General features: G+C 43.7%; 1 protein-coding gene across 3 annotated transcripts in view; it reads left to right on the top strand.

Moving 5' to 3' along the window:
* LOC119371819 (solute carrier family 12 member 7) overlaps positions 1-25,534 on the top strand; it is a 481,180-nt gene that overhangs the window by 426,146 nt on the left and 29,500 nt on the right. For all 3 annotated transcript variants that reach the window (XM_037642291.2, XM_037642287.2, XM_037642284.2), the window contains 6 exons: positions 12,873-12,930; positions 13,563-13,681; positions 14,964-15,138; positions 16,282-16,380; positions 18,625-18,744; positions 24,241-24,434. In XM_037642291.2, the coding sequence (XP_037498219.1) occupies positions 12,873-12,930; positions 13,563-13,681; positions 14,964-15,138; positions 16,282-16,380; positions 18,625-18,744; positions 24,241-24,434 (765 nt within the window). The remainder of the gene's footprint in view (positions 1-12,872; positions 12,931-13,562; positions 13,682-14,963; positions 15,139-16,281; positions 16,381-18,624; positions 18,745-24,240; positions 24,435-25,534) is intronic.

Raw genomic sequence — 25,534 nt, forward strand, 5'->3', positions numbered from 1 at the left:
CCGGCTGTTACGTCGTTTTCCGCCGGTCCCGGCATAGCTCCCATAGGATACAATGTATTGGGAGCCCCGCTGTCACGTCGTAACTGTCGGACCGTTCCCGTATGATACGTCGCGAAGTGCGCCCGGAGCCGACCGAGTGACTACCAAAGAGAGCGGCCATGGTGCATTTTCACGCAGCTTGGCCTCGTTTGACCGTAATATTAGCCGCATGAGAGGCGCAAGCAACAGAATCTTTCAATTGATGCAAGCAAAAGCATGGCCTTCGAGATTCAAATTGCAAAGATGGCGTCTATGACGTAACTGCTCGCGAAAGCAAGGCCTTCGAGATTGGCATTTACTATTGACAAAAGCATAGCCTCTGAGATTTGCATTGCACAAACATGGCGTGTATGACGTAATTGCTTGCGAAAGCAAGGCCTTCGAGATTGGCATTCACTTCTGCCATCGTGTTGGCGTAGACTCATCATCATCGTTATTTGTCGGAGAACGGGAGGAGTTCGAGCTGGTTGGAGCTCGCATGGTCGTGCGTGCGGTTCGCGGTCGGACTCGCCGCGCCGGTCGTGATTGCATGTGCTTAGTTCTTTCATGCCTACAGCTGTTGGTGTTAAAAAAATCACATACGTTGATTACATTTCTGTGGATAAGGCCATCGACTAGATCTATCCATCGACTAGATCGCGGCTGAGCGCGCCAATTTTCGTGCTGCTCGTAAGAATTGAAATAAAATTCTGTACCACTAAATATTTTGCCGTTTTTCCTGTTTTTCGGCTCTTACGTTTCCCGTCTCTTACGTTTATTTCGTACGGTCCCTTCAAAAACGTATCAGCGGGGTTCTACTGTAGTTGCGATAAAAAGGAACCTTCCGTGCATCACAAAACGTAATAAAATGCTGCTTGTTCATTTCTGTTTGATTCATGGAAAAAAAGAACCTCTTCACGTTACCATGGGGAACGGCACAAGTGGTTAAAAAGCTCCATTTTCGCTGAGCTGTGCTTCGCTCACGTGGTCGCGTCTCAGTGTTAGTTTCGGTATCGCATACTGCTGCATGTGCTTGGCTCTCGCTATTTTCGGACTGTTGGTACTCGACTTCTGCTGCTGGCCAAGCTAAGCTCCGTTACAGTGAACTATACAGTTTCGAAGTGGCCCATGGCTGTGTCTTGGCAAGATTGATGGCTGCTGTTGCGCAAGAAACTGTAGCATTGGTGACCAGGCAGTAAAGGCGGGCAATGTTGGGCACAACTGCTACGTCAGAAGGCCCATTCAGGCGGGTGATTTGAAGTGTGCTAATGCCGTGCAGACCACTAAAACATGATTTTCTTTCAAAATAAGCATTTCCTTGGCATGAAACAAGCACTACGAGGCTTCTGGAACACTATTTCAACAATCAACGTCGACTTAATATTTGCCTTTAGTGTCCCTTTAACATGCTAACAGTGATCTGAAAATTGCAGAGTTAATTTCCATAACCCATGACTGAAGTGTGGTGTTATGTGTGTTTTTATGCCTCTTCTCTTCCATTCAAAAAGAGAGAGTGTGCATGTGTGCATGCACGTAGAGTGTTAAGACACTGGATAACTGTACCCCTGTTTTATCATCTAGCGTAACTGGACAGTGGAGTCATCATTGCTGTTCCTGGTGCTTAGTGTCACAAGGCATCGAATCCTCTTGCAACATGAAGGCACCACTGTTCACAGGAGCCATCAGTCGAACTCCAATATCAAAATTATGGAGAGCCTAGATTCCACAATGGCTGACGCATCTCTGCATACGGCATAGACTGCTTATAATGTAAGTTGCTGGAGTTGCGGCACTGTAAGCAGTACTGCACTGTAACACTAAATTTTTGAAAGGCTGTACATGTACAAAACATGACTAACAGGAAGCCGCACAATTCTGACTATTGAGGCACGCAACTTGGTTGTAAATTTGCAAATATTGAAAGGTTAATGTCCGCAGACCTGCAGTGCTGACATAATCAACGCGGAAACCAAAAAATAAAGAGCATCATAGCGGAAAGCCGCCAACCAACTTTTCAGTCTTTGCCGCAGTACCACACTGTGCAGAAACTCTACGTCGATCAGCAATTGAAGTTCCACACCCTTTTGATTTTTCAGGCGCGTGCATGATGTCGAAAACAGTGGCGACCACGAACCAACACTCTGGTGTTGCACATGCACGCCACAACTGCAAAACATACCGTTGACTCGGCACCTAGCTGCAACTTCAATAGGCCTCCCAAGCTCGGCCAGGGGGCGCTGCGTCGCACGCGTTTCGCCGCCTTTCTTGCAAAAACCGGTCGCTTCTCTCCCCGCACCTGCCTTTTGACAGCGCTGTCTCCGCACGTTCACGCACCCTGCACGCGCTGTTGTCTGCTCGCCGTGCACGTGCAGCTTCATGCGTCGCTTGCTCTGAAGGTTTAGAAAGATCCCAGAGATGGAAAAAAAACGTTTTCACGGTGGGAATCTCACCAGAGGAGGATGGTTGATCGACCACCTTTTCGGGACTGAGCAGGTCGTCAAGGGCGATGCTGTTTGCGCGGGCGCTACGTGCGTGCCGATGCTGAACGGGCACATTTCTCTGACATGAATAGGGAGGTGACTGCGCGAGTTCTGTAATAATGTTACCGGTAAAACGCACATTCGTTGCGGCAGTCGTGTCTATTCGGAGCTATCAGCAAACATCCAGCACGCTTTCGCGTGCGTTTTCTATTGATAACTTTTCGATTGCTTGGATGTCAAGTTTGTCATGCGGCTTCAAATTTATTATGAGCTTAGTGTGAAGAGCATAAATTTACATCTGCCCTGTTGAGTCACTGGCTGCATCGCAATGCGCAGTGTTCAGTTTCGTGGGAGTTTCACTTTTGCCGAGGTTTGCATCGGATGACAACAACGTCGGATCGCAAGTTTAATGCCACCTTGGTTTTTTTAGAGCTTCCTTTGACAGCATAATGATACGCGAAAAAAAATAAATATTTAATGCCCACTTCGACCGTGCATGTTCCCTGCAGAGGCGTGTTTCATTTCGAATAATATCGACGCCTGATCACGCACCGGGTTCGTTTATTCGAATATCGCTTTGGTTGTTTCGACAGCTCGCTTGGCCAGCATCATACTATAAAGGAGCGTAGCCAGGGGGGGGGTTTCAAACCCTCCCCGAAAACCCGAAAATTTTCAATTTTGCTTGCGTATATGTACACGCACGCGTACAAACGCACGCACGAACATACATAAAGTATGGTTGGACCCCCCCCCCCGAAAAAACTTTCTGGCTACGCCCCTGATACTATACAATACCCACTGGGATCGCGCATGTTTATGATTATGCCGAGATTTGTGCCCGATGATATGCGCATCTGAATTTGCGAAGCCATCGAAAATTTAATTGCCGCCTGTTCTTTTTTCAACTCGTTTCCAAAGCGGAAACTGTATATTGCCCGCGGCTCACGCGCATGCAAGGCCTTATATTACGTGCCGCATGCATGATATTATTACGAGGCACGCCGTGGTGGGGGACTTCGGATTAATTTCGGCCACCTGGGGTTCTTTAACACGTACGTAAATCTAAGTACGCTGGTGTTACTGCATTTCGCTCCCATCGAAATGCAGCTGCCGTATGCGTGAATCGAACCCATGACCACGATCTTAGCAGCGCAACACTTCAGCCTGCTGAGCAATCACAGCGTGTCGCATGCAAGGCCAATATAAACGCTCAGTACAAACATGCAGCTTTATTCTGTTTAGAGGGAGCCACGGGAAATGTACCGCAATCAGCTGAATTAAACACTTAGTACTCACGGTAAGTTATTTAAACTGTGGTGTAATAAGCCCACATGCTCCGCTGCTGTCACATTACAAATGGTTGACTCGGAAAGCCAGCGCGCAATCTAGAAACGTACAGCGGCTGTCTATTTGTTGTAGCTTCGGTTCACAAACGCACTTCTTTTTCAAATAAGCACGATCATCGCGTTTCTCCCCGTTAATAGTTCGTAATACTGTGTACGACAAAAATTGCTTCAAGGTGACAAGACCGCGAAATCATCGCGACAAATTGCCACAATCCACTCTTGACGCCTCAGCTCCTCGCATTGGAAACGGTAGAACTTGACGAGCAGTTTTCGGCTGTTCGTCGTTTTAAAACTATTGTGACAGTTCACAACGCAGCAGGACTGCATGCCTGCTTTCGAGTGCGACGAAGGAATGGCACCAATAGCGTGAAAAATGCGAGATAAAAGCCCCAGGGAGCACGTTCTCCGCGCGTGCAATGGGAAAACCAAGCAAGAGCGACCCGTCCGAGCTACCGGAGCTTTCCCCTCTCTCCGCTGGGGCGGCGGACGGCGCTGCGCAAACTTGAGTGTTGGAGGCCTATCGTCCGCAGCCACTTCAGACGAGGCAGCTCGCGTTCGTTAGGCTTAGTGTGCTGGTTGCAACTTGGCATGCCATTGCGAGAAGCTTGCCCAAGACAACACGGATATGGAGCGTAGACAATATTGCATTGCCGAGCTAAACAGTGGGCAGCACACGTAAAATGAAGTTTTGGTTCGTGGTTGAGAAAACAGCAGCAGCAACTATCCTGAAAAAGTCTTCCAAGCTTGTAAGTCCGCCTGCTGGTAGCAAAGGCGAAAGCTCAATTGCATCTTAACGCATTGTCACTTGTGGGGTAATTGAGGTCACACTCGTGATCTCTGCGCTTTATGACGATGCAACTATTTTGCCGACCCCAAACTTAGCCGGGCTCAGTGCGTTCAATGGCGGCAATTACAAACAGGCACCTACACTAATCCGGTAATTATGAAGCACATTTACCCTGATTTGTACACAACCAACTCATGCAAGTATTGCACCAATAGGGCCACACTAGCGCATACTGTCTGGGGGTGTCCAGCACTAATTCGCAAAACTAGGGAAGCAGCCTCCAATGAGGACCTTCGGGTGCGTCGGCGGGCCGCGCTGCTCAGCTCAGGACTAGACAATCAACTCTGGCCGATCCAGCAGGCCAAGGAAGCTGCGGAGAGACACGGTCTCTCGGCCGGCTCCTAGGCGGGAACCCAGCCCGGAAACCTGCAGGAACTTAATAAAGTTATTCACTCACTCACTCACAGAAAACCAAAGAGCTAAACAGCGGTAACGCGCACTTCATGCGGACACGGGCCCATTCGGAGCAGAGCGCGTGCACAACAAGTGGCCGGAGCAAAGGGAGCAATGGCTTCTCCATTGCCTAGACAATTGCTCCCCCCCCACCCATTTGTTTAATTTTTTTTCCTTCCCCCAATTCCCGTTTATTCGCTCTGTGTCCCCTTCTCCTTCATAACGCCATGGTTGCTCTCTCCCTGGCCGGTCCACCTCCGCTGAAAAGAGCACTCGGTCCTTTACTTCTCTGAGAATTTTCCAGCAGCCGCATTATAACCGGTCTTTCATTTAGAGGGACTGTACAATAAGCAGTATGCGTATACATGGAGTTCTGTGGAAGGCTAAATGGGAGTCAGAAAAAAAAATGCATTATAACCAGTCCTGCACTGTACGCGGTTACGTCATAAGTGGTCTAAACTGTATTCGTTTGTTATATTTTGAGCACTGGTTCCCATCACTGCATGTGTGCCATATTGGGGTTAGATGATAATGGAATGAGTTGACACAGTGGATGCAGGGAATGCGAGTGCAGAGCAAATGAGTGAAGCAGGCTTCTTCCCACGAGAGCCTCTGAGTGTGGAGAAGCCTGCTTTAACAAATGTTCTTGGGGGGCAGGGACATACCGTAGCACCACCTGCCGCCAGCACCTGAATCGCATCTAAAGTTATGTCACATGCCAGAGTGCCTGCTTCAGTGCCGTTGCTTGTAGGTTTCTTCTTCATACTGCCATGGAACCTCTGCTGGTTGTAGTAGTTTTGCACGATAGTATTTGCTGTTTGTGTTGATTTTAGGTTTTATATGCCATATGACAGTGTCAGCTGCTTCTCCATGCCTGTTTAGACCAGATTTTGCTTTTTGTGTGCAATCACAGAAATAGAAATCGCAGTAACTTCCATATAAACTGTACTGTCGGTAGTCAGACCTTGGTAGCAAATTTTAAAGTGCACGTATATGCATGTGCAAAATAACAAGTTCCATACATAATAGTATAGTCCTAGTTACATACACGGAGCAAAATGGCTCTCTTTGGTTTAGTTTCCTCATTTCTCTCATGTCAAAATTGGGTTGTGTTTTACCTGGCATGGCACAAAAACAAAACTCGTAAAACAAAGGCCTTTAGTTTGAACATCTGAAGAGATCTTGTCATAGTTTTTTGGGATTTATTGGTAATTTTTATATATTTTTTACTTTCTCATGGGCATTGTGCACACGTACTGCATTGTATTGTTCAATTCATTCGGATTGTTATCCCCATCTATTTGCTATAAAATGCAACTTCATTACTTGAATGATTTTGTGCTGCAAGTATGTCCCTAACATAACTTTCCAGCAATATTGTGGGCAAGTAAATCTGCACAATTGCTCTTTAAAGCTGTGTAACCTACATACTATAGTGCAAATCCTTCAGGATCAGCGCACACCTTTATTAACCTGCATAAGAAGTGTATTGTGCTGTGTAGTCATGTCCCATTGCAGTCAACCTGTGCTCAAAAAATGGATGACAAACCTTGCTGCAATTTTGTTTTTGGCATAGCAGACGCCAAAAGAGAAAAAAAGAAAAAAAAAACATGATACTACGAAGTGAGGTGGAGAGTGGTCTTGTCGTTGTTTTGTACTATGTAGTACTGTATGCATTATTTCTAGAGCTGTGCGGATAGCAAAATTTTGGGTGCGAAGCGAATTCGAATAATAAAGACTGAGTGCGAATCGAATCGAATAATTTCGAATAATTTTCGAATATTTCTCAAAAATTTTTCGAATAATTCGAAGTGAAATTACAGAAAAAGTTGCAGGGAATCCCTAAGTATGTTCTTGTGAGATAGCAACATGAAAGTGTTTCTTTTCGCGAGGTTGATGAAGCGCTGGTGGGGTCATATTTCATAGTTGTCTTTCTTATCAAGAATGAGGCAATGTAGAGGCCGAATTGTATTTATGTACATGATTTGGTGCAGCCAAAGTGTTGCTGACAACACTTTACACGTGATAGGCAGAGATGCCATTTCCCCAGCCTCTCCTTCTCTTTCAACTTCTGTGGAAGGCCAACTGATGTGGCAGACAAGGGTGTGCTCCCTTCAAGTCCGGAGTTCCAAATCTGCCTCGTAGACGTCGATATATAAGAACATCTGAAATTTTGGATGCTAAAAAGCTTCGGCGTCCGATTTTTCAGACTTGCTGCCTAAATTTCAGGTCCAAAACAGCATTAATTGAGCCCCCGACTCTGCCACATCTTTCATTTCCATATTGGAACCAGCGTTTTCTTGAGTTAATACATTTGCGACCGTAGCGAAGCTTGAAAGGCAGCTTTGCCGCAATACAGGGGTGTGATGAGGTGAAGCATATTGAAAATCTAGGGACCACTTCCAATCGGACGTTGACTGTCTCTTGCCCAAGTTCAACCGTAACGGAGCTTGAAAGGCAGCTTTTCCGCAATACGGGGGCGTGATGAGGTGAAGCATATTGAAAATCTAGGGACCACTTCCAACCGGACTTTCTCTTGGCTAAGTTCGCGTTTATCTTAAACACGAGCCACTGCGAGTACATCTAAGGTTATTGACAAGGCACCGAGATCATCCACTGAGAGACATTATTAACACACGACCCAATGCTGCATACACGGAAGCTGTGATGTCGCAGCAAGATCTGCTGCCCTCGAATTATGCACTACAAGCGACTCCCGGAGTACCTCTCTGGACGATGCCTAAACCGATCGTGCGACTCTCGATTCCGGGGATAACAAAGAAGTCAAAAATACCAACCGCTGGACTTAGGCATTTTGCTTTATCGTACATTGCCCATATGTACGGATATACGGTGCATATTTTTGCTGATGGGTCTGTCACGCAGACGTCCTCAGCAGCAGCTTTCACGGTTCCTCACATGGGCATCACGAAACGCTTCAAGATAGCGCATCGGACATCATCTACTGCTGCTGAGCTGACCGGCGTCCGACAAGCTGCCCGCTACATTGTACAACAGAGTCCCGCGAAATGGACATTATTTTGTGACTCCAAGCCGGCACTTCAACTTATCAGCAATTACATGAAGCAAGGAACCGCATACAGTCCTCTGGTGTGTGACATAATGAATATGTTATCTGAGGCGTCTCAATCCGGGCATACCGTTGCATTGCAATGGATTCCCAGTCACTGTGGCATAGCTGGGAACGAGCAAGCTGACGCAGAAGCAAAAATGGCGCACACTAACGGCGAAGTCATATCAATTCAATTTTCCCGATATGACATCAATGGCTTGCTGTCTGAATCTATGAAAACATCTATGACACGCTTATGGAATGACCCTAATTATCGCCAAGAACGTCTTTACAGACTTGACTCTGGTCGTGCTTTTCTGATTCCATTCCGGTTAAGAAGAGACCAGGAAACATTACTACATAGATTGCGGCTGGGTGTTGCGTATACACGAAGATACCTTTTCAAGATTGGGCAGGAGCGAAACCCTAAGTGCAGTGTGTGTTACACGTCTGAGACTATTCACCACATCCTGTGCGTGTGCCCTCAGTACGCGACCGAAAGACAATCACTTCAGTGCGTCGTAGACCGTCTGGACTCCCGACCTTTTTCGGAGGAGAAGCTTTTGGGTGCTTGGGAGCATGCAGACCAGGCCCAACGAAGTTTAAAGTGCCTATTGAGATTTCTAAATGATACAGGTTTAGATGCTCGTCTTTAGAGCATGTGCGGCATAAAAACTTTTGCGCGTGCCCTGTCCCCGTGCAAAACAGTGTGTACAGTGACTCATTTGCCATACCATCGTCGCCTATCATCACACCTCCCTCTTTCTCTTTCTTTCCCCTTACCCCTTACCCCCGTGAGGAGTAGCAGGCTAGAACCCGCTTTCCAGGCCGACCTCTCCTCCTTCTTCTCATTAAAAGCATCTTCTTCTTCGACCGTAACGAAGCTTGAAAGGCAGCTTTGCCGCGATACGAGAGTGTAATGAGGTGAAGCATATTGAAAATCTGAAGGGGTCACTTTCAATCGGACGTGGACTGTATTTGGTTTTTGGAAGTTCGAATAGTTCGAATAGTAAAGTTTCAGTGCGAATCGAATCGAATAGCAAACACTATTCGAAAAGTATTCGAAATTTCGAATATTCGCACACCCCTAATTATTTCATTTCATGTTTGTGCTATGTAGCAGTCAAGGATATCTTATTTGCACTGCTGATGAAAAAAACAACAATCGCATTTTCTTTTATTTTGACAAACAGTATTGCTAACTGTAGCCTTACTAACAACAACTCTATTCGTCAGCAACTTGACTTAAAGGGCCCCTCACCAGGTTTGACAATTTTGAGCTAACCAGCGCAATGCATACAGTGGGCGTTCCGATCACGTCTGCCAAAATTTGCAACGCTACGCGCCGCGGAAATGGGTCAGATTTCAAGGTGAACGCTTGCCCTTCCTCTCGCGGCCGCGCGCTTTAGAGAATGAGGGGATGACGTACATGAGAAATTGGCCCTACATAGATGGTAGTGCTGTGACGTCGCTCCTCGACGTAGACGACTGTGCTCTGACGTCGCCAACAGTAGCACGTGACACTGCGATAATTATTTGACACAACATGTGTAGTTTGTGTAATTTGTTGCTTGAATAGATTAATAAAACTTGAGAGAAATATAGAGACACGCAAAGAGAATGTGTGCGTCCTTTTCATTTTTTTTTTCGTGAATTGCAGCGAGATGCGGGGCTAATGTGCCTCCCTTTCGCGTGCGTTCGTGTCCCCGCGGTTAGCGCATCGAGCAGACGCCAGCCCTGGAAACGAAAGTAGTGTTCTGGCGCGTTCGAGCACTCATTATGCTCATTTATTCTACCGCGTCCAAGTAAACGTTAATGCTGCACTGGCTCATGATACTGCCACTCTCGTGCTCGTACAAATGTCTCAGCTTTCATGCCCATCCCGCAGAAACAGGCAATACACCACAGAGAACGCCGACAAAACGCCCACGGCCGCTACATGAAAAAAAGGTAGCGACTGTGCAACGCCGCTCGCGTGCTCGGGCTGGCTCGGGCACGTCATGCGCACGTGACCATGCATGCGCATGACGTGTTTATGCGTATGTGTCAAGTGAAGAGGGCAGGGAAGGGATTTGGCTTGCAAAGGCTACACGGGGCGAGTGGCAAGGGTTTGAAACTCGCCTCCTCGCGTCATGGTTTCGCGCCGCTACAAATTATTGTTTTTCTCAGCTCGTAGTGAACCGATTTGAAAAATTGTTGCGGCATACTGCTCTTCATTCGGCACACAACAACTTCCAGCGTCTAACTAAAATTTGCTATGTGGCCTGGTGAGGGGCCCTTTAATGATATCAAAATTCCGAGGAAGGATCATGTACCCATTTAGGCTGCCTAAAAAATGTCTGACCAGTTTACTCTTGCACAGACCAGGTCTTGTTGCTACATACTAAATGGAGAATTTAACGACAGCAAGAAAGAGTCCCAGCCTTGGCTGGATATAATTCTTGTTGACAGTACTAGTAAAGAGCATGTAGAAGGCTCCAAGCAAGTTTCTTTTGTTTTGATACATCAGTCAGTACTGTTCAACAACAGGGGGCAACATTTATGAGCAATCAAAATAATTAATTTGCCTTCTAAATAGTGTGATAAAATCGCAGTACATGTTCTTGCTACTTTGAAACAATGTCATGTTATCCAACTTTTAGTGCAAGAGCAATTGCAACAATAACGCTCGCACCTGTTAGTCATGCACGCAGTCGGCCAGTCTTTGAGGTTCATCACAAACACCATCAGGTTGTCACTTTTAAGCAGGTCTCCTCATTTTGATTACATTACCACTAGACAACAACTTCCACTTCGCTTGCCATCAAAACCTATCAAGTAGATGCATAACAGTTTCTATTGTTACTGGTGGCTCACCTAAGTTCACACATGTTCTTGAGCATCCTGCATGGAACTGCAAAACTCAAGAAACACCAGGCTCGTCAAAACATACAAATGATTGTGTGTGGTTGGGGTGCTTACTGCGTGCATTGACTATTCATAGCTTTTGGTCAGCTCTGAAGTACCATCATGTTTCAAGTGGAAGGGGGGGGGGGAGCTGATCTCTCAATCCATTGCTGACGATACATTGAATCCGATGACCTTATAAATGACCTGGTAATATTCCCTGGCCAGGTTTCTATGCACTACTACAGTGACTGCCTAGTGGTGAAAGTTGTGGAAACAAGGAGCTTCTATACCCTTGGTGTCTCCCACAAAATTAAGCCCTGTTATTTTAATAAGTAATATCTTAAATGGCAGCTTGCTAGATTTTGCACAGCTAGACTTGAGGTGAGCCCGAGTTTTTTAACACGAAAGTGTTTTATGCCGGGGTGCACCAAGTACTTCCGTTACAGATATGACGTTGATAAAATGGACACCAACGGGTGAGAGAGGAAAAAACCAAGCAAAAAATATGCCGCTGGGAATCGAACCCACGACCTTGCGGCCGCAACGATAAGCGCCCGACGCTCAACCGACTAAGCTACCTTGGCAGTGCTGGACACTTCATGAACGCGCCCTATATCTTTTACACATTCTCTCTCGCACGGTGCTCTCTGTTGGCAGTGTAGGTAGGCGGGGCAGGGGGGTTGCCGCCGTTTGTGAGCGGTGAAAAGAAGTAATGCGTCGCGATCGACACTTACTAGCACTTACTCCAAGATTGCACGCGATATCGGAGGTTATGGTTAAAGAGTCTCGATACCAGTGAGGGACACTGGCCGCGCAGGCGTCGCCGAGACACCCTAGACACAGTTATGTTCTTTGCCTTTCGCTTTGTGTTAGTGTGCGCCGGCACATCGGAGTAGTGCAGCTTCCACATGCACCAACGGGATTTTTCCGCCACCGACTGCTTTGATTGCGAGAGCACCGACTAACAAAACTGCTGCAATATGTGTTGCAGAAAGGACACGATTTCGAAGGGCAAATGTCGTGCCTTGATGCAGTGAGACAGAGGCTAGCGGGACGCACGCGTTTGCGGCTCAAGCTACGAACCTCTGCCTCCCATGTTGCTGAAGCGCAGTGTGGTAGTGTATGCATGAGCACAGGCGTCGGTTATCCATTACTAGAAAGCGCACATCATGCCGTTTCTCTCCTTAATTGATGACGTTTTGAAGAAGTGCATATCGGGTACCAGTGTTGATTATGAGCTTGTTGATGTCATCTTTAGGCAGGATTCATGATTCGCTGTGTCCAAATATATGTTCGCAACTTCCGTTACCACAACGGTTTAATCATGATCATGGACGTTAGTCGTCGCGATGGAGACATGCCACTAGATGTCAACATGGGTGCACCCACGTCAAACGTTGCTATAGCCACCAAACACGAATAGGCATTGTACAAGCTCTCATATATTACTACATAATAAGCATTACTTCTGTGAAGACACGTTTCACTTTCATGTTATACCAATTCATATGATGGAGGGATCAGCCATGTTTTTTTACACTTGCTTCTAGTCAGGCTGTGCGTGTTGGGGAAAGGCAGATTGCAGAATTTGTTTAGTTTGGCTTGTTGCAAGATCCATAGGTGAAAAGTGGTGTAAAAGATGGTGTTTATGAAAGCTAATGAAGTCCATATAAGCACAAGAGCAAGGATGGCAATGGAACCGGCCACAGCAAGCTGGTATAGATGGTGTATTTGCATGTGAGCCTTTGTGCAAATCTGTGCAAATCACCTGATAAATAATAGCAAACCATAATAGAAGCTTGTTCTCCTTGACGATATGTGTGCAGACATTTCTGGGGTGTTTCTTTTTGGTGCAGCATTTGACAACCTTTTCTTGAGAGACAAGTAAGTTCAACATTACCTTCATTGCACTTGATCCTTTCTATCTTTTGTCTCGCAAGTTTTTTCACAATTTTTCTATCTGGTCATAATAATGAAAGCCAGAACAGTACTATATGTTTAATATTTCAAATATATATGACATTCTTTGTTTCTCTTTTTTTGCACACGATGTTTCTTTTATGCTGGCTAGGTTTTCAAGGGTGGGTTCCGTGGAACATTAGGGTTCCACAAGTATCTTTCTTGGATTCCTTGAGAACCTTAATATTATCAATGCCTTCCCCTCCCCCACTTTGTGTTGTGTGCACTTTCATTTGTCCTTCTCTCTAGAACTGGTATGCTGCTTTTTTTTTTACATTATGCTTTGTTCGACTTGGTGTGAACGATCAAAGAGCGGCCTACTTGTGCTCTTTATTACAAGCACATCAGAAGACAAAAAAATGGTGCTTTTTTTATTTTGTAGTAAAAGCCAGCAGAGTTTGTCAGGACCATACAAAGGCTGGAAACTCCTATGCTATAGTAATGTTTGATATGCCAGTCAAGTTAAAATGCTTTAACCTTTCTACACTCACATCTTCAAGGAAATTTACTTGCCTTGTTTGAGAGCAGTCTGTGTAGCATATGCCTTGCACTTGCAGGTTTGGCGAGAGCATAAGTGGTGGCCTAGGAGTAGCACAGTTGGCCTGGCCCCATCCTATGCTGGTGGTGTTGGGATCACTGCTGTCTACGATTGGAGCTGGACTGCAGTCGCTCACTGGTATACGCACAGCCTACAACAGAAATAAAAACAAACATTAGATGAGGAACATTTATAGAATACATTTCAATTCACTTGTTCTGTAACAGAGATATTGGGGCTCAGAAAAAGATGAAAACAAATTCTGCAGAAACTTTAATGGAGTGTCGGAGTACACATAAGCATTGTGTCACTTTCTCATCTTCCTTCATTTTGCCACTTGCCACTTGCTCATCTTTGATGGTGCTGCTGTAGTGTTCTGTTGTTCCTGACTTCATTTTCCTTGCTAAAGCCATGCGATGTGTGCGTGGAGATGAGCAAGTGGCAGAATGCTTATGCATATTCCTCTGTACCTCCAGTTCCCATCCCGCTGTAGTTGGCACTCCCACTGCTATGCTGTGTTCCTACGCTGCCACATTCAGCATTTCTACCCTGCTGTCACATGTACAAATGGTTCATATATATTAACTTTCTGCAATCCTAGGTGTTGCATTAGTTTTCTAACAAGTGTGTCAGGGAAACAAAGAACATTTAATGAGGGCAAAGTGTGTATGAGCCACACTTGTGAGTTATAAACATGGCAGCAGAAGGTTCGCAGTATAATGCCACACTATTCAAACAGATTTATTTTCATCACTTTCTCTCCAGCATGACAGTGCAAACCACACCATGAAAATATATGTACCTGCCCACAAGCTATGCTGTTAACGTCAAAGAAAGGATTGTATGTAGGATTCAGAATAGGCATCTTTGTCATTTTTGTCATTGCATTGAACTGTCAACATTCGAAAGGTATCTTAATTGAAGGCATCTACACAGTAGAAGCTGTAAATGTTGCTGCATAGTTGCATTTGCATGCATAACAGTCGCTACTGATAAATAAGTAGCCAAAGTGATGTGGACAGTCACTCCTGGAAAAGTAGCCATGGCATTTTTTAAACTACTGCCAGTCTTTGCCTGAGAATTTGCAGATTGACTCAGAGTTTGGGCTCTACCAAGTTTTAGCATGGAAGGGTATCTGCAAATAAGTTGACGGTGAACTTTATGCATCTTTTGCATATGTATAGTTTACATGTTAACAAAGCACGCTGAGGGTGCTTGTTCCAGTCAGCATCTATTTTGAACAAAATTCTTCTCGATTCTGTATGACAGGACACAGTGTTGCTTCAGTCACTGTTCTGTACATTCTCGTTAAGTTGGTCCTTTTTATTTGTAGCTGCTGCAGTGTACGAACATAAACTTGTGTTCTTGCAAAAAGATGAGAGGAAAACCACAACACATTTGTTACCATTTGTTGATGCAGGTGCACCACGTCTGCTTCAAGCCATCGCCAAAGATGGTGTTATTCCTGTGCTCAATGTCTTTGCGGTCAGCTCCTCGAGGGGCGAGCCAGTGCGGGCCTTGCTTCTCACTGCATTCATCTCAGAGCTGGGCATCCTCATTGGCAATCTTGATCACATTGCCCCCATCCTCACTATGTAAGCCACTAAGATATAAAGAAAACTACTGTCTACGGACATTTTTAACTGAACGGGCCACACTAGTTTAGGGCACTTTGATATAGGGCAGGTACATTTTTTGTTAGCAAACTAACCCAACTGTCCATTTTAATACAATATTTTTCTTAGCATTTGATTCAAGTTTCAGTGGAAGATTTGAAATTTTGCAGCTTTACATAATTTCTTATAGCTGAGCATGCAGTCACACTTGGATTATCGGATATGCTGTGCGATAAGGACTTACGTAGGTGCCAATTAACCATGCCTTTGCTTTCAACTATTGCCAATGCAGCAGCCATAAATATTTGCACCCTCTATTTTTAGAGTCTAAGAGTACTATGGCTGCGTGATTTTTCATTGATAACAGAAAATGAAACGTGCTTTCTTTTATTTCCCGTGGTGGCTTGTAGTGAGCTAATACATTTCATTTTTTTGTGTGTGTGCTTTAAAATTTACCCTTACTAACGCTATATTTATGCCTGTTTTGTGAACATGTGCAGGGGTAGTCAAAAGTTCCCAGGCCACTATCCCATGTATTCCTATGGCAGTGTGGCCCTGGAACTTTTGACCACCCCTGTACCTCCAGGTTACATATGTAGTCAATCTTTTGTTGGGGCAGTATCTCCTTCGTAAATATCATTGACGTGTTCTCACATACATGATAACCTTTCAGTCATGATGACGTACCCCTCATCACTTGCTTGCAAATTGCTAACGTTAGCAGACTTCCATTGTACGCTATAGCCCCATTCACCCTTATTTCTCTACTATTCAGAATGAGAAAAAAATATTTTGTATGTGGCATCGAATTTAATATTCAAAGGTGTTTTTTAGCGGAACATCTATACTTAGTTAGACATGAAAATTATGTGGACACTTCTAGATATCTACGTCTACTATGCTTTTATACTGGTGAGTCACGCTACCAGCAAAATATTTAATTTTCACTGTTATATATAACAATAGCCTGTGATGCCTGTGCACAGAGTCACATAGCAGATTTTTAATTTTTGTTCGTGAATTGTTTGTAACAGACTAATAATGCCTGGTGACGCTGATAGCTGTGCTATGAAGAGGTATCATTCTTGGGAAACTGTCTCTATAGATTCCTTTTTCTTCCAGGTTCTTCCTGATGTGTTACATGTTTGTAAACTTGGCCTGCACTCTGCAGAGCCTTCTCAAGACACCGAATTGGAGGCCACGTTTTAAGTACTACCACTGGTAAGTATCAACGACGGTAATGTGATCATAGGGGTACCCTGGCATGTTCTTGCCCTTTACCTATCATTTTATAGAAACATATGTCATGCTGAATACTCTGATTAAAATGAACATGAAGTAGTTGTAACATTGGGCACTCTATGCTATTGGAAGTTCAGCTGACCTAGGTTCACTAAATCTATAGAAACACAAAGATCGTAAAACTGTTCAAATTACCAGATAAGGCAGCTTTAAAGGTACTCTGCAATACACTATGAAAGTGTTTTATGCCAGGGCCCACCAAGAACTTCCGTTGCCAGTAAAGGGGCACATGGGTTGGTCACAAAGAAGAACAATAAAAAAAAAAGAACTTTGGCTTAGCCAGCCTATCGAGAAATCATACCTCTGACTCTACGGCTATCGAACACAGAAGACGGATTTGCTGAGCAATATATGCCTCGAACGCAGTCATGTTTCTCGGCACAAACTCTCTCTATGCCCCATTATGCTCTCTGCTTTTCACAGAGTTTGCGCTGCCATATATGAGCGATGCAGTGAAGTACTGCATCATGACGCCATGGCACTGATCAGCACGTACTGTGGGAGTGTCTCGGCATGGAGCACCTGCTTTGCTAACAATGCAGTTTTGTCATGTTTTCTTTTTTGTATCGCATTAGCGAATGGTGCCTCGTAGCCTTCATTGTGCAGTTTCAATATGCAGCAGGATTGTTCACACGTCACCTATTGTTTGCTTCCAATGGCACCAAATAAGGATTCTCGTATTAAGCTCTGCTGAAAGGCAGCAGCTTTGACGGTCGAATGTCGTGAAAGTGGCTGCATTGAACCAACGAGAGAGATGCCAGCAGCAAGCACAACACTTTGACGCATTAAAGGCACGCACTACGAACTGTGCCTCTCGCATTTGTGAAGCTGAGCATGTCACAACATACCAGGCTGCCAGAGTCACTGTGAAGCCAGACCAAAATGCTTGCGTAGATGCGGCAGAGGGTGTCAACATGGTATCATCCATATCAAAGGCTTCCATGCCAGCCCAGCAATACACAATTTGAAAATTGTATTTCTTAAAGTCCAACAGAGCTGCAACTACTTCTACAGAGACACATTCCACTGCCATCTTATGAACAATTCCTACATTAAAGAGGGATCAATCTTCATTTTTTTTATTAATGTCATAAACAGACATGCCCACTTGCTATATTGATTTTTTTTTAAAGTTTATTGACCCAATGAAATCGAGGGATTAAAAAACCCATAGTTGGGGCAAAATACTAGATTTGGACCAGTGGGCATCTTAGGTCTACACAAACCATGCTAAGCAACCATTTTTGTGGCTGAATCTTTTTTGAAATGATGGCTAGTCAGTACTTTCAACAGAAGCAAAAATGTCCTCAGCAGTGCTAGCATTATTCAGTCTGTCCTTGCTGAATAAAAATGATGGATATCCATCAGCTCAAAGGTGCACTAAGAATACTTCAACTCACAGTTCCAGCCTTGAGTGATCACTGTTTGCTCGAGCAGTGCTGCCGTACCCATTACCACAACATTGTCTTCACTAATGCTTTGCTTTTGATACGCACATCCACTTGCACATTAGTGTTCTCTGATGCCCTTTGTGCTTTGGAATTAAGTGCAAGTACTGTGTAGTAGTTTCTACAAAGTCAAGGCTTTATTATAAACATGCTTAACAAGACAATATTCTTGCTTGGGATTTAGTGAAACACAGGTAGCAATCGGGAATGTAAAATGTCAGCTAACATGTTTTAAGTCCAAATTCGATCCTTATTTGAAATTGGCTAAGCATTCCTGGAGCTGCAGCTGGGCCTGATGAAACAGAAAAGTCTCCTCACTGTTATGGCACCATCTGTGCATGGTGGGAATCATGGATGACAGTCAATTCTGCCAGCACTTCCAGAGCAACAAAGGAGGGCCAAGGCAATGAAAGCATAACATGGACCACATCGGATTGTCAATAGTGGCAGTTAGTCATACAAGACATTTTCAAAAATTTTTCTCTGTAAAGATTTGTCCAGCAATGCCCACGATGAGAAATATGTTTTTGAACACTTTTGTACGGTTCTCAGACCTTCTTATTGGGAATTCACTTTAAGGGAGCCAACTCTAGGTGCCAAACCCTTTGTCCCCTTTTTGTAGCCGTGATATGTACGCTTATAACTCAGTCGTGTCAAAATACTTTCATATGCCTATGACTCTACCCTCACTTAATGCGGTTCTCTGCCATTGCAGGTCGCTTTCCTTGACGGGAGTGATCCTGTGCCTCGTGGTCATGTTTTTAAGCAGTTGGTACTATGCACTTGCTGCCATGGCAATTGCAGGAATTGTGTACAAGTACATCGAATACCGGGGGTAAGTTGATTCTCTTGCAGTACATAGTCACGCTGATAAAGTGCTTTTATCCTCTGTTTTATTATATTTTGTAATATAAGATTATATATATGTGGAATGATCATAACAGCTGTCGGAAGTTACTTTTTTGCTTCTACTGCTGCCATTTCAAACAAACCCTTTTGTATTTATGTTACAAAAGCGTGCATTCACTCATCTCTTTTATATAGCCTATTTGCATTAGTAACAGCAAGCCGGGAATTGTTCCAGCCTCATTGCTGCTATATTTGATAATGAACAGTGATATAACGAATTATGTCCAAATTGTTTCTTGTCACTGTTAATGTGTAACAAATATATGCTTATAATGATTGTTGAATCTAACGAAAGTATATTTATGTCATATGCTACCTTATTATACTGATGAAAAAATCCGTAAAGAGGGGGTGGGTGCTCGAGCCGACGTTTCGACCAGTGACTTTTCTTCTTCAAGGCTGGAACTGATTTCTTGAAGAAGACAAGTCCACTTGTCGAAACGTCGGCTTGAGCACCCACCCCCTGTTTACGGATTTTTTCATCACAAGCTCCCATCTTCCCCTTCCTGCCGTTTATTATACTGATACTCAGAAGAACACTGTGTAATACGCTATGTTGGAGCATTTTTATGTGGTTGGTCTATGACCAGTCACTGGCTTAGTACAGTTATTTACCAGGTGTGTTGGCTCGTGATGCATGTACAGATGAACCAATACAAGAATCGGTATTTCTAGGGGTTTGCGAATGGGTGATTTTTTGAAAACCAAATCGAATATGAATCAAATAGTGCCAAAAGCAAATGGAATCAAATATTAAGTACTTTTCGAATAGTTTTTGAATATTAAACAACCATTTTTAGAACTAATATAAAGTGATGAACACATCCTAGTATGTATTTCTGTCAGTATTTTTAAACGTGGAAAAAGCCTACAATACCACATAGCCTTTCAGTGTTACGCTTAAACCTCATTATAATGAAATTGAGGGGACTCCATGATTCGCTCATTATAACCACTTATTCTTTATAGGCATAGCGGGCATTTACTGCAAATATTATGCACTGTACTTACTGACAGAAAATTGCGGGTGAAATAGCATCTTGGCGCACAGTGGTACACAACAAAATAAATGCATTCTAGAAATAAAAAGAAAAGGTCATGCACCTACTTTATCGCAGTTCAAAATACATAACTCGTATTTCAAATAAATATGCATGATCGGAGTTGTGACATTGGCTCAAAATTTTATTTCCTAACAAAAGTTTTTCATTATATCTCATAACAGGCAAATTTTACCTTGTTAAAACAATGTTTTAAGGGGAATTATGATTTTTTTCAAGGGGACTTTCAAGGGGAATTATGATTTTTTTGTTGTATCCATTATTTCATTATTGCCCGTCTAGTTATAATCAGGTTTAACTGCATTCATAAACTGGCCGGCATGGCAATACTTGGCAATTACCTGAACATAATCGAAAGTTATCCCTCTGACAGGACAATTTGTGGGAGAGTAGGGGACGTGCTCTCTCGAGCATTCATGCGCAAGACGGGGGTGCCGCGAGGTGGTGTATTCAGCTGCACTCTGTTTATCATAAGAATGAGCTCTTTGCATACTGTTATACAATGCACAATGTTTACTCTGTGTACATGGATGATGTGCAGATTGGATTTAAGTTGTGTAATCTTGCTATCTGTGAGCAAGAAGTACCACTGGAACTCAACAGACAATCTAAATGGGCGAGTGCTAATGGCTTCAGACTAAACCCCCAAAGGAGTACCTGCGTTCTTTTTTCAAACAAGAGAGGTGTTGACGAAGCAGCGCACAAAAGATACAATCACGCTCACATAAAGAAATGACACAAACGCAAGCACTGGAGAGGTGTATCACCTTATCAGACTAATAATATAAATGGTGAACAACTATCCATGATGTCTGAGCATAAGCTTTCAGGCATAATTTTAGATTTGAAACTATCATTTATACCCCATCTGAAACACGTAAAAGAAAAATGTCTCAAAGCATTGAACCTCCTTAAGCTCTTGGCATGTACAACATGGGGTAGTGACGGGAGATTGCGTGCTGAGCTTGTATAGAAGTCTTGTACCTTCGTGCCTTGATTATGGTGCCATGGTGTACCAGATCGCCACACCAAGTGGCCTCAAGATCTTGGATCCTGTTCATAATCTAGGTCTCCACCTTGCCACCAGTGCCTTTAGAACCAGTCTGATAGAATGCCCCCAAGAGTAGTCAAATGAATGGTCTCTACATCTCCAAAGGACATACACCAGCTTCATATATTTTCTTAAAATAAATGCAGACCCTGAGCATCCATCTTGTAAAACCTTAAATGACACCACATGCACCGCCCTATATGATACTGTTCTGCAGCAAGAGAGCCTCTCACTTTGTGTGAGAAGTAGGGGTGTGCGAATATTTTTCGAATAGTGTTTGCTATTCGATTCGCACTGGAATTTTACTATTCGAGCTATTCGAACTTCCTAAAGACGAATACAGTCAACGTCCGATTGAAAGTGACCCCTTCATATTTTCAATATGCTTCACCTCATTACACTCGTATTGCGGCAAAGCTGCCTTTCAAGCTCCGTTACGGTCGAACTTAGCCAAGACGCAGCCAACGTCCGATTGGAAGTGGTCCCTAGATTTTCAATATGCTTCACCTCATCACACCCCGGTATTGCGGCAAAGCTGCCTTTCAAGCTCCGTTACGATCGGACTTAGTCAAGACGCAGCCAACGTCAGATTAGAAGTGGTCCCTTGAGTTTCAATATGCTTCACCTCATCATACGCCGGTGTTGCGGCAAAGCTGCCTTTCAAGCTCTGCTACGGTTGCAAATGTACTAACTCAAGAAAACGTTGGTTCCAACATGGAGATGAAAGATGTGGCAGAGGTGGGGGCTCAATGCTGTTCTCGACCTGAAATTTGGGCGGGAAGTTCGAAAAATTGGAAGCGGAAGCTTTTTAGCATCCAAAATTTCAGATGTTCTTATATATCAACGTCTACGAGGCATATTTGGAACTCCGGACTTGAAGGGAGCGCACCCTTGTCCGCCACATCAGTTGATCTTCCACAGAAGTTGAAATACGAGGAGAGGCTGAGGAAATGGCATCTTTGCCTATCGCGTGTAAAGTGTTGTCGGCAACACTTTGGTTGCACCAAATCATGTACATAAATACAATTCGGCCTCTACATTGCCTCATTCTTGATAAGACAACTATGAAACACCACCCCGCCAGTGCTTCATCAACCTAGCGAAAAGAAACACTTTCATGGTGCTATCTCATAAGAATATGCTTAGGAATCCTCTCTAACTTTTTTTCTGCAATTTCGCTTCGAAGTATTCGAGAAATATTCTAGAAATATTCGAGAAATATTCGAAAAATATTCGATTCGATTTGCACTCACACTTCAATATTCTAATTCGCTTCGCACCCCAAATTTTGCTGTTCGCACAGCTCTAGTGAGAAGGCTTTCCAAAGGTATGGATGTTCCACTTCTGGAACATCGTTTAATGGCACCAGCGAAACCATTTCTGCCATGGCTATGGCAGGTTATTGAGTGCGATACATCCTTTATGGAAGTCACTAAACGTGCCCCACAGACACACAATGCCATGCATTTGCTCTAACTGCAGTCCAAATACTCCTGCCAAGAATTTTGCACTAATGCATCAAGGTCGGGCGCTGGTGCATCTTATGCATCACTTGGTCTTTCCTTCCCCAACTCAAACTTTGTGCACCCTGAAACAACAATCTTCACGGCTGAAGCGTACACACTATTATCTGCTGAAGACATATAAGGAAAATTATTATATCAAAGGCTGTCATATTTACCGACTCTTTAAGCATGGAAAATCTTTGAAGTCGTTCCGCAAAAAAAGAAATCCAGTATTAAGTGACCTTCACTCAGTCCTATGTAAAGCATATTTGTCCAACCAGCATATCAGTATATGCTGGGTGCCTGGTCACAGAGGCATTTATGGTGACATGCTTGCTGACGAAACTGCTGGAATGATAACAAGAGTGAATGACTCCTTATAAGTGTACCGGCAATATACTTCAAGCCTTTTATAAGGAAAAAGCTAAAAAGCTATAAGCTACTGGCAGTGCTTATGGGATGCAGAATGTGATAAATTAGTAAAGTGACTTGTTGGGCGAGTTGGTTCATTCTTATGGTAGAATAGCGCAAATACCAAGACGAGAGAAGATGGGAGACGAACAAGCGCTTGTTCGTCTCCCATCTTCTCTCGTCTTGGTATTTGCGCTATTCCACCGTAAGTGATAAATTACACAGGATTGAACCGCACCTAGGTGATTGGTCACCTACTACAAGAACACATTGTACAGAGGTCACATTCTGTTGACTTAGCATAGGCCACACATACAACATACACTCTCTCCTGCTGACTGACAATGAACCTCTTATCTGTAGTGAATGTGGGGAGACACTGTCATCTACATTTTGCTTTAATGACGTAAACTTGAAGCACAAAGAAAAAAAATGCACTTTTCCGTGGCTTACATGCAATCTATTCTATACACCCACCATTACTCCTTGGTTTAGAACCCTTTTCAAACCTAGTTCTCGTTTAGGCTTTTTGAACGAAATTCAAGCATTGCATGTTATTGCTCCAATAGAGCCATAGAGCAGCCTCCCGGAAGAGACTCTCAGAAGAGGAGGCATATCTCTCCAGGCCCTTGCACCCAAGGGACTTGTTGAGGCAGTAGTGCCATACTCAAAAGAATGTGGCTGTTACTTTTAATATCTTTTCATCTGTTTAAATCTTTTGTGCCTTGCGTATTTTGCCCATAGCACACTGCACTACATTCGGGATGTTTTATTCTTTGTATATATTTATTTTAGGCACCTTTACAGCCACGATACACACAAACCCATTGTAATTTATTGTTCATCAACATTCCCGGCATAAATTGGCATGGTGCTCTTTGGCCATGTTTGGCCCTTGCACCACAAAGCACTATTACATCATCATCACATCCTAGTATTCATAATTTTAGCCTTAAAAGCATCAAACAGTCAATCACCCAATTGCTGTTCTGTGACATGCACCCAATGCTCAGCACACAGGTTTTTTTTTGTTTGTTTGTTTTTTTTTTTCGTTCTACTCCTATTGGAATGTGGTTGCCTCAGCAGGAAAATGAACACACAGTGTCATGTTCAGCAGCAAAATGTAGTAACCACTGAGCCGTAATGGCAGGCACAAGAATATTTGTTGTTGATAAACTTTGCTCTAGACACTTTGCATATCTTGGTGCAATAGTACTTTTATCACTCGTAAGTTTGCAGCATTCCTTTTCTTTCAATATGCTAAATATGCTTCTCTTTGCTGATATACTTTATGTGCTGAAGTGGTCTTGCAATACGCTTATAGCAACTTGGGTTGTAGGAGACTACTTTATACCTCAAGTTTTGTAAGTGCACTCTCTACACCACCCATGCAGTGCCGAGAAAGAATGGGGAGATGGTCTGCGTGGTCTGGCCCTGAGTGCTGCCCGCTACAGTTTGCTTCGCTTAGAAGAAGGACCACCTCACACTAAGAACTGGAGGCCCCAAGTGCTTGTTCTGTGCAAACTCAACCAAGACTACATGCCCAAATATCGCAAGCTTATCACCTTTGCCTCACAACTCAAAGCTGGTGTGTTCTGGTCTTCTTGTCACAGTTTTAAATATAATTTCTAAAACACAGTCACTAAGTATGCTCCATCTGCTGCAGTGCCAACTGTTTTTTCTTACATCTTTATTAATTGAGATGTTAGAGTGCTCAAAAAGTAAAGGGCCCATTAAGTTTACTTGCATAGTGAATGTTTCTGTGATCCAAATGTAAATAAATTTGTGTCACACGTACTCCCTGAATTGTTAAAACTGCATGTCTAACTAGTTAGTGTATTGTTTCAAAATGTGCATTCATGTCAATCCATAACGAACGTCATTCACGCAGGATCCACTTTCTATATGTGAGCAGTCATGTTTTGTGCACTGCCCAAGGAGGTGGTGAAAGACAAGATGAAGTTGCTGTATTATCTTGCAATGTTTCTTGTACACACCCTGTCGCTGGGTTGACCAGTGTGATTGGCATTCTTCTGAGAATTGTAAAAATCATATATACATAGGGTGGATAAGTTGTACAAGTTATTTTCAGTAATTGCCATTAAGCATAAGAAATAGAGCAGAACTTGAAGTAATCAGTCGGCCATGCTGCTCATGTTAAACTGAATACTGTTGTCTTTGTAAATTACTGCCCTGGAAGGTTGTGTATCAGAGGGCCACATGCAGTTAAATAAGCAATGAATGAGACCAGAAAACAGCAGCATGGCAGCATGCTGTCATGCATCTGTGATGTAAAAGGCTACAACAGCGTTGCTGCAACTCTTGATGTGCACTAACCTATACGAACAATTGTGATGGACTGGGTGCTGAACGCTTCTTGTGTTCATGTGTTTCTTCATTCTTGTGTTCATTAATCGAATGCATCATTCAGTCCTTTTCCTATATCCAGTAAAGGGTAGTGAACCGGGATCAGCCAGGTTTACCTCCTTGCATTTTTCTTATGTGTCTCTCTCTCTTCTCCTGTATTATGGATGAGTAATGTGGTGTGCGTGCTATGCATTCCTTGTGAAAGAGTGTTAGTCTGCGTCTGTCTGTATGCCTGGGAAATGGTGCATTACAAGCATACAAGTTCTCACTCACTGCATCTTCATTCATAATAATCAGTCACACATTATGACTGTTTATTAA

Source organism: Rhipicephalus sanguineus, chromosome 1 (assembly GCF_013339695.2).
Source record: "Rhipicephalus sanguineus isolate Rsan-2018 chromosome 1, BIME_Rsan_1.4, whole genome shotgun sequence".
In the NCBI taxonomy this organism is placed as follows: domain Eukaryota; kingdom Metazoa; phylum Arthropoda; class Arachnida; order Ixodida; family Ixodidae; genus Rhipicephalus; species Rhipicephalus sanguineus.